A 10,068-nucleotide genomic window follows, 5' to 3' on the forward strand; every position below is an offset into this window, starting at 1 on the left:
GCCACGCCCCCTACTTGTCTAAGCTAGGACTCACTAACAGATAAGGATGTGTGTGTCGAGTTCAGTGAGTTTGAAAGGTGGTGGCCTGGCTTCTCCACCCAGGTCTCGTGGGGAGTTGGGCAAGACTCCTAGCCAATATTTGTGATCTCCAGGAACGTGCTCTCATCCTCAGAGCTGTGATCACAGCACTTCAGTCGCCAGCCCCTTATAAACACTGTGCGCACTTGTTTCTAGGGCCAGAAGATGTTCTGGGACATGGCAGTGGTCCTAAAAGCAACACAGGAGGCTGCTGCTGCTGCATCCCGTGGGAGCTACGCACTAACAGGGACCCTGGCCAAGAGTGAAGTCCTGGAGCCTCCTGGGAACCCAACCCCACTGGGTAAAGTTCAACTCCCTGACCTCAGTTGCACTAAATGTGTGGGTGGGGGCTGGCCTTTCTTTTTAGATCACTTAGTATTGAATGTGTCATCTTTGAGAGCTGCTCATGTGCTGTTCAGTGAATGACTTATACGGACTAAACACCAAATAGTAAATTCTAAATTCACTTTTTAATCGTAATCATTCCTCAGCACTTTATATCTGTACACAGGTAACGCCATGTCTTTCTGTGTTTTATGGTTATTCATAAATTGCACATGAAGGATATTATGCTCTGCATCTTTGTTATTGTTTTCTTTTTTGAGATGGTCTCGTTGCCCAGCCCATAATTGACTTGTAAATGAGAGTTGGGAATGTATTTACATGGCCAGAAATGTCTTACAGGAGAAAGATTATGCTTCATTTCTCAAGAGTACAAAAAGTAGCTTGGAAGGCTGGCTTAATGTAGATTTCAAATCCTGTTTTGTTGCTTAGGGCCCACAAGTACTCTAGACTGACCTTGAACCTTCTGCCTCTGTTCCCAGATGGTATCACAGATATATACTATTATGCCCACCTGAGATCTTTTTGATTAAATTTTGTTTACTGTATGTATATGTGTGTGTGTCCACGCCACAATGCACATATAGAGCTCAGAGGACAATTTTGTGGTGTCAGTTTTGCTCCTCCACTTTTACGTGGGTTGAGTAGGAAGGACTTGGACCACCTAAAGCCATCATGCAGATCCCAAATCTTTTGAAAAGTGAAAGTTCAAAATGTAGAGCACATTTAACACATGGACTTTGCTCAATCCTCTGCACCAGGGGAGTGTGGGGGGGGGGGGAAGAGTGAAAGGAAGAAAGATAGATATTGATGGGAAAACTTACTGGGTCTCTGGTTGTAGGTTGGCTATAGAGTGTTTGGCATTAGAAGTCCCAAGTCCTTTAGAAGAGAAGCCAGTGTCCCTAACTGCTGGACCTCTCTCCAGCCTTGGTGGGGTTTTTTGTTTTTTGGCCTGGTTTGTTTTTTTAGACAGTCTCTCTGTTTAACCTTGACTCTCCTGAAACTTGCTGTAGACCAGGGTGACTCACAGCAATCCTTTTTTCTGTGCTACCCAATGGCTGCGATTACAGGTGTGTGTCACCACGCCCAGGTTTTATCCTTTCTTTGTGATCTAGCGTTCACACACACACAAAAGCCTACATTGGGAGGTCTTTTGTTTGTAGGGATTTTCCATAATTAACTGATCAGTTCTGTGCTGATCCACACTAGCAGCTCAAGAACAAAGGCAAGCTGCAGCTATCCTTCAGAATTCACAGTTGTGAGCCCTGTCTAGCATTTGGGCCTGTTGCTCTAGATAAGTGTCTGGTGGTGTTGACAGGACTAGAGATGGGAATTCTTTCAGTTTACGATAACCAGAGGTTTTTAATTCAGAGTAGTTTGCACAGAACATGACGGCAGGATTGTGTGGGAGATCAATCATCTCAGGCAGAACAAGGCCAGGGCCTCAGGTTTCCAGACCTTCTCCCAGAGCACCACTAGGTAGAGGCAAACATTTAGCAGATGGCCTTACCTGTGACAGTCATACTGGAGCCATAATAGAATCTGGTGAAGACAAGTGTATGGCAGAGCACAGACCCAGCAGAGGCCATGGCATTCCCCTCGCTAATGAAAGTTAGTTTGGAAAGTGACGTCCTTTAATTTCCTGACTTTGATGAGCCTGTTTTTTTATTTGTTTGTTTGTTTTTTTCTAGGCCTGAGAAACTAACATTTCTATTTTCTGTTTCTCGGTACAGGTACTGAAACCAAGAACCTACAGTTATTGGTTCCTAAAACAGAGATATGTGATGAAGCAGAAATGCCCTCCATGATTTTAGGAAGACTCCAGAAAGGTGACCTTCAAGGACCTGAGCTAGGAGAATCCTGTGAGAAGGGAAACATGTTAAAAAGGCAGAGAATAAAGAGGGGGAAAAGAGATTTCAGAAAAGTGACAGTGAAAGACTGTCTGTTGTCTGAAAGCTTCAAAGAGGAAGACCAGGAATCTAAGAAGTCTAGGGGAAAATACGGCCTTAGTTCTGGCCCTGTTAAGAATCAGAAAATACAGCCTGGGCAAAAGCCTTTTACATGTAGGGAGTGTGGGAAAGGCTTCAGTCAGAGTGCAAACCTTGTTGTGCATCAACGGATCCACACAGGGGAGAAACCCTTTGAGTGTCATGAGTGTGGGAAAGCCTTCATTCAGAGTGCAAACCTTGTTGTGCATCAACGGATCCACACTGGACAGAAACCCTATGTTTGTGGAAAGTGTGGGAAGGCTTTCACTCAGAGTTCCAATCTGACTGTACACCAAAAAATTCACTCCTTAGAAAAAACTTTCAAGTGTGGTGAATGCGAGAAAGCCTTCAGTTACAGTTCTCAACTTGCTCGGCACCAGAAAGTCCATATAACTGAGAAGTGCTATGAGTGCAATGAATGTGGAAAGACATTTACTAGAAGCTCTAACCTCATTGTCCATCAAAGGATTCACACCGGGGAGAAGCCTTTTGCCTGCAATGATTGTGGCAAAGCCTTTACCCAGAGTGCAAATCTTATTGTGCATCAGCGAAGCCATACTGGTGAGAAGCCATACGAGTGTAAAGACTGTGGGAAAGCCTTTAGTTGTTTTTCTCATCTTATTGTGCACCAGAGAATTCACACTGCAGAGAAACCTTATGACTGCAGTGAATGTGGAAAAGCCTTCAGTCAGCTCTCTTGCCTTATTGTCCACCAGAGAATTCATAGTGGAGATCTCCCTTATGTGTGTAACGAGTGTGGGAAGGCCTTCACTTGTAGCTCATACCTTCTCATTCATCAAAGAATCCACAATGGGGAAAAGCCTTATACTTGTAACGAATGTGGTAAGGCCTTCAGACAGAGGTCCAGTCTCACTGTCCACCAGCGAACCCACACAGGGGAGAAGCCCTATGAATGTGCAAAGTGTGGTGCAGCGTTCATTTCTAACTCACACCTCATGCGACATCACAGAACCCATGTTGTCGAATAGCAAGAAGAGGGCAATTCCCTGCTGTTGGTCATAACCTACTGCTCCTGTGGTCTACTCTATTCTTCCTTTCTTAAAACAAGGACTATGCTCTTTAGAGTTATTTTTCTGGAAGATAATGTAAACACATTTCAGAAACTAATTTAAAGACAATAAAACTTAAACACTTAAGAACCAAGGACTTTAGTTTTTTGTTTGTTTCTTGTGTTTTTGTGTTTGAGACAGGGTTTCCATGTGTAGCCTTGGCTGTCTTAGACTCATTTTTGTAGACCAGGCTGGCCTAGAACTCACAGAGATCTACCTTTCTCTTCCTCCCCAAGTGTTGGCATGTGCCACCATACCTGGCCCAAGGACTTTGTTTTAACTGTACCCTATGCAGTCATATTTTCTGAACTGAATGTGGGGTGCTCCCCTCCCCCATGCGTGTATGTACTGGTCCCAATCCTAAACTTGAGATGAGATCCTGCATTGTGGGAGTAGATGGATTGTGGCTACGTTTTTGTTTTAATCATCCCTGGTGTGGGGTATGAGGCTGCTTCACAGCATCTGACTATTTTTACCTCACGCTCTAGCACAGCATGGCTTTGTGAGGCAGATAGTTTATGTAATTGTGTAATGTTTGGAATTCTGGAGACTTCAGAAGGTATATAAATGTTAGAAGTGTGGTGAGTTGTTGATGGTTGTTGATTAGTTTAAGTAGTTGTACACACACGCACACACACACACACAAAACAACAACAACAACAACAAAAAAAACAGAAAAAAATTAGATATCCTGATGGAGAAGAGCAAATTTGCCCCAAGGTACTCAGGGTTAGGAAGTAGTCTAACTGACCCGACTTTATTCAGGGATCGCTTTCCATTCTGCTTTATCTTTTTTTCTCTTATCTGGTGTTAGGAGGTTCAAAGGGTGGGGAAAAAGGGTGGAAAAAAGTGGAAGAAAGAACCCACAAAGTAGCAAAAATCAGCTACTTGCAATTTGCAGGTTTTCTTGTATGAATATGGAAGACTATAGGGTGTATTTTAAAATCTCTTTCATTGAGGTTCTTCCACCTCCACCTCCGTTCCAACCTTTATCTACCCTAGTCCCTTCCAACCCCCAACACTAGGTAGGAGACAAAGGTTAGAGGGGAAAGGCCATGCAGCGTGTGTCTCTGTACTTCCTGCTGTTGAGGGACAGTTCCTTGGGGAAGGTCCAATCTTCCTAGTCAGGATATCCAGCAGCCCAGCAATAGCAAACACAGTAGCAGGGCGAACCAGCAGCAGCAGTGGGCAGCAGCAGATGCTCCAGACTGTAGGGAGTTCTGACATTTATACCCTCCTACAAGTTCTCAGAATTTCAACTATCACAACTGGCACAAATCACATCATGCGAGAGCCTGAGACGATCACAGTTAATGGCGGTGGACATTCAGAAACAGCCTCATACCCCACAACTGGGCTCAAAACAAAACATTGACATAGCATAACTGGAGTTTATTAAAGAAACCAAGACTTTTGCTACAGAAGACGTGTTTGCATGCCGTCGCTTCACGGGCCACACAAATCTCTGTATCTCTGTGTCATTCAATTTTAGTGCGTGTGCTGCCCAGGTAAGCACTTGCATTTTTGTTATTGTTGCTAGTGTTTGTTTTTTCTTTTCCAAAGCAGGGATTCTCTGTGTAGCTTTAGCTGTCCTAGACTCACTTTGAAGACCAGGCTGGCCTCAAACTCAGAGATCTGCCTGCCTCTGCCTCCCAGAGTGCTGGGATTACAGACATGTGACACTGTCCCCAGCTACACTTAGTTTTTTTGAGACAGTGTCTCACTATGTAACCCAGGCTGCCTTCACTCACTTTGTAGACCAGGTGGGCTCTTGCCTTTTTGTTTCTCATGTGCTGGAGTTATTGGCTGCTATACCTGGCCTGGGAAAAACCAGGCTCATAGCCACATCCAAAGCATTGTCCTCTGGGAGGCTCCACCCAGCAATGGTTTGAAACAGATGCCAAGACTCACAGCCAAACATTGGGTGAAGCATAGGGAGTCTAGAGAAAAAGTTGAGGGGGAGAATAAAAGGACTGGGAGTTGACAAGAGCTTCACAAAAAGACCAACAGAGCCAACTAACCAGGGCCCAGAGCGGCTTATAGAGTCTGAAACATGAACCAGATACCATGCATGGACTGGACCTAGGTCCTCTACATATAGGTAGCTGATAATACATTGTAATTATATTTAGTTGAACTAGACTTACAGATCATATTAGAATTACAGTTGCATAGGAGATCTTACAGCATTGTTTTTAATATTGGGAGTTATCTAACATGACTATTGGATAATGAATGGTTTTATTCTAAACCAACGTTTTCCTTCAAATGGTAAATTCCTACAGGAATTATGAGGAAGATACACAGGCCCTATATTTGAAGCTAGGTCACCAGGGAGTAGAACTATGAAAGTATTAAAAGGATTAGGAGGTGTGGCCTTAATGGAGGAGATGTGTTAATGGGGGTGGGCTTTGAGGTTTCGAAAGCCCACTCTCTCCCTCCCACCCTTTCTCCTCCCTCTTCTCTACCCACTCTTTCTGCCTCTCTCGCTCTCTCCCTCCCACCCAACCCAGTCCCCCTCTGCTTGTGGAGCCTGATGTAGCTCCAAGGCACTTCTCCAGCACCAAGCCCATCTTAGCACCATGCCCATCTTAGCACCATGCTCCCTGACCCCATGACAATGAACTAAGCTGAAACTGGGAGCAAGCCCCCAATTAAATGCCTTCTTTTATGAGGGTTGCTGTGGTCATGGTATCTCTTCCAGCAATAAGAGCAGTGACTAAGACATCTATCTATTATGGAATTCTCTATCATCTATTAGTGATGTTAGATTTTGAAATAAGCAACTTGAGAAAATTCTAGCAATGTAATTCCAAATAAGAAACAGGACAAAGAACATATATAACAATCTCAGTTTTGTTTAAAAATACAATCTACATACACACACACACACCCATAAATGGGAGGTAATAAAATGGTTATGTAGTGAATGGCTACCATTTCCAGACAAAGGGGCATTGATGGATGGGTTTTATTTCGGGCATTTTTTTCCAGAATTTTTGAAGTTTTCTGTAATAAACCTGTAGTACTAGTGAAAAATGTTACTTTTAAGATATAGGAAAACTAGTATTTTAAAAAACACCTCACTGTTTCAAAGGAAACCAAGTCCATGATGTTTATACTTACTCATTTTCATCATCACTGTCAAAAGAAAGGAGACTACTGTTTTTTATTTGTTTTTGTGAGTTCTTTCTAACTGGATTCTGCTTATTTATATCATCTTCATTTGCTTTCTTCTTTTTGGAGCTTACTGTTAAGCCTGAACACTTTTCATTAGAGGCACGCTTAACTGGTTTTCGATACATGATTCTTCCATCAGCTGGAGGTGGTTCTTCATCTGTGAAAAAAAAAAAAGAGAGAGAAATTGAAGAATTTTCCTCATTATTTTGTGGTTTACAAAGAGTCAAATAGCAAGAAAATCTTATACTAGCCTTACTGATGTCCTTGAATAAATTCAGTCTGGTCTTCTCTACTGCTTTTTTTTATAGCCTTCCCAACACACGTCAGTCAATAAAAACTCACTAAGGTTTTCCATAATATTGTTAGCCTCCAACTGATTACAGTAAAGATGAAGAAAGCAATGGCCTGAACTCAGGGACTTATGCATGCTAAGAAGGTGCTCTATCACTGAGCTGTATTTCCAGTTCATTAGGTTGAAGTTTGAATTGTGTTTGGAACCACAGTATTTCTCCTTAAAACAATGAAGCAGATGCTCAGAAATAACCCAAGAGCACTACATAACACACTACACTTCAGGCTCTAATTAATTACACAGATCTTTCCTCACTGGTTGACCTATCTTGTTAGTAGGATACTAAGGTAGGTCCACTTGTCTGTATTTCAATGAAGCGAAACTTGAGGCACAGGTGAAATCACTTGCTGAAGGTTACATCTGGTACTAGCCAATGCTTGAACCAATGGCCACATTCTTCAAACCATTCTGTTCGGCTAAAAAATAAAATAAAATAAAAATCCTACTTTATTCTGGACATACCTGCTTTGGTAGCCTTTATTTCTGCTTTAATTTTCATGACTTCTTCAGCTGTTAGGTCTCCCTTTTTTAAAACCACTACTTGAGGCTGTTCATCTTCTTTGTCACTGTGATTATCATCTTCATCTGGGAGCTGAGGCTGGGTTTTCTACAGAAATGTAAATATGTGTAGGTTTAATCTTTAACCAAACACAAACACTGTCACTGTGAGCAACTGTAATAATTAAAGTGAGGGCTGGAGAGATGGCTCAGAGGCTAGGAACACTCGCTGTCCAAAGGTCCCAAGTTCAATTCCCAGCAACCACATGGTGGCCATAACCATCTATAGTAAGATCTGGTGTGCAGGCAGAATGTTGTATAAATAATAAATAAATCTTTAAATAATAATAATAATAATAATAATAATAATAATAATAATAATAATAATAATAGTGAAATGGGCCAGGCAGAGTTGCTGCATGTCTTTAATCCCAGTCCTCAGGAGGCAGAGGTAGGCGGATCTCTGTCCGTTTGAGGGCAGCCTGGTCTACAGAGTGAGTTCCAGGACAGCAAGAGCTATACGGAGACACCCTGTCTTGAAAACCAAAAAAGTGAAATAGGTAACTATCCATGAAATTTATAGAAAATGAAAATAAAATGAAATTTTAATTAACTCCAAAGAGCTTATCTGAAAACAGGTCTACCTGCCAATCACCCAGGCCACTTGTCCAGTGGAATTTATTTCTATCTGGCTTGCTGAGGGCAGTGCCAACCTACCTTGGTTCTTTGTTTCTAATCAACACTTTTCGTTTCTGTCTTGTCTGAATTCGACAAAAAGCAACTCCCAAACAACCCCATCTCGCCATCCAAGCCACCAAAGTACAGAAAATAGGTAAGTTATTTCCCCTGCCTCTGCTCATTTACTATGCTAACAGCTTCAGTTTAGTAGACATTTTTTGGGGTGTGTGTTGGGGGAGGGGTTCAAGGTATGGTTTCTCTGTTTAGCCCTGACTGTCCTGGACCACGATCTGTAGACCAGGCTGGTCTGTTAAGTCAGAGATTTGTCTGCCTCTGCCTCCTGAGTGCCGTGATTAAAGGCGTGTACCAAGCAGATATGTTATCAGCTGCTCTTCAGTGCCTTACAAACAGTAAGGTGAAAGATTTTGTATATAAACAATACTGTTTAACATACTGTTTAACACGGAATTTCTCAAGCAGAAACCCTGTTTAAGACTCATTGTACGCACTGTACGCACGTAACAAACGTACTTCGTTAGCTAAATCACGTTTCCCAAAAGCTAGGCACTATGAAAGTCCTGCTTTTTAGCTTAAAAAAAAAATTGCATAAATACTTTGAGGTAAATACAGAATTACCTCATTTTCCAAACTATTATTTTCAAAATAATTTTGTGCCGTCATCTAATGTGGAATACCCCGCATGAACTGGCTTTAGTCCACTGCCATACTTTGTTCCATACCACTTTTACACCCTCTGGAAGCTAGACTTTCAAGTTTGAGTACCAAACAGTCCACCACAACCACATCCACTCCTCTGCCGTCTGTCTCTCAAACTGTGTCCAGGGCCCCACTGTCCCAGGCCATCTCTTACTCAGTTTAATAGCCTTCAAGACTAAAGAGCCGCTAGAGTGCTCCTGAAGGTAACTGCATGTCCTCTTGTGTGACATTTGGATAGGCATCAAGAACGACACTGTTTTCAATGCTCCCTTTGTTTTTGTTTTTCTTTCCAGACAGGGTTTCTCTGTGTAGTCTTGGCTGTCCTGGACTCGTTTTGTAGACCAGGCTGGCTGGTCTCGAACAAACATGATCTGCCTACCTCTGCCTCCCCGAGTACTTAGGCCACAAGCTCGCGCCACCACGTTCCACTTCGATGTTATCTCTATTACACAAACTACTTCGAGCCGTGCTGTTTCATTTCCCTATCTTGAGACGAACAGCAGGGATTCTACTAGCCACGACGCTTTACCCAAAGACTCCGGCTTCTAGTCATCTTATCAAGCGGCCTCACTTTCCTTATCTGAAAAAGGGGACGACGCTGTCAATCACCTTGCTCGCTCGAAGTGAGGTCCGCAAGTGAGAAACAACAGGAAAGCCGTTTTAACTGGCTACTAAGCGCTAGGCCATCTCCAGGGTCAGCCCTCCGCGAGGAAGGACTCCCTGGCGCGAGGGGCGGGCCTGGGTCCAGCTGGTCTGCAGGGAGGACCTGTCAGTTCCGCCGGCGCCGAGGAGCGGCCCGAGGGCCTGGCGCGGCGCGACTCCCGCGGGCTCACCTTGGTCTCCACGGTGGGCCCCTCCCTGTAGCCGACGCGCTCCTTGAAGCGGGCCAGGAAGGCGGGCTCGGCGGGCCGCACGTACGACACCTGGCTCCGCTTGCTCATGGCGGTTCCGACCCAAGCCGCGCTCCGCCCGCTGCTCGCGCTCGCCGCTGCCGTCGCCCGCGCCTGCTTCTGACGTCGCAGCCCGTGACGCGGCCGGCCGCCTCCGGGAGGCGTGGCCGCTGGGCGGCGCCAAGTTTAAATCCGTGGCCATCTTGGCGGGAGGACTCGGGAGGCCGCGGCGGCGCGAATCCGGCCCCGGTCGCCATGGGCCCGGGGAGCAAAAG

General features: G+C 44.2%; 2 protein-coding genes across 2 annotated transcripts in view; one reads left to right on the top strand and one right to left on the bottom strand.

The window, feature by feature from the left end:
* The window catches only part of LOC129672265 (uncharacterized), a 35,666-nt gene extending 32,094 nt beyond the window's left edge, over positions 1-3,572 (top strand). Inside the window, exons 9-10 of the mRNA XM_055601556.1 lie at positions 235-379; positions 2,154-3,572. Coding sequence (XP_055457531.1) covers positions 235-379; positions 2,154-3,397 — 1,389 coding nt within the window. The 3' untranslated portion in view covers positions 3,398-3,572. The remainder of the gene's footprint in view (positions 1-234; positions 380-2,153) is intronic.
* A 2,744-nt stretch (positions 3,573-6,316) lies between these two features.
* Kiaa1143 (KIAA1143 ortholog) lies at positions 6,317-9,897 on the bottom strand. Its single transcript, XM_055601513.1, has 3 exons — positions 9,737-9,897; positions 7,473-7,617; positions 6,317-6,815 (listed from the first exon to the last, which is right to left on the bottom strand). The coding sequence occupies exons 1-3, from the start codon at positions 9,842-9,844 to the stop codon at positions 6,601-6,603; spliced, it is 468 nt and encodes a 155-aa protein (XP_055457488.1). The 5' UTR covers positions 9,845-9,897; the 3' UTR covers positions 6,317-6,600.
* Positions 9,898-10,068: the final 171 nt, after the last annotated feature.

Source organism: Psammomys obesus, unplaced genomic scaffold (genome assembly GCF_907164565.1).
Source record: "Psammomys obesus unplaced genomic scaffold, mPsaObe1.curated_primary_1811, whole genome shotgun sequence".
Taxonomy (NCBI): Eukaryota; Metazoa; Chordata; class Mammalia; order Rodentia; family Muridae; genus Psammomys; species Psammomys obesus.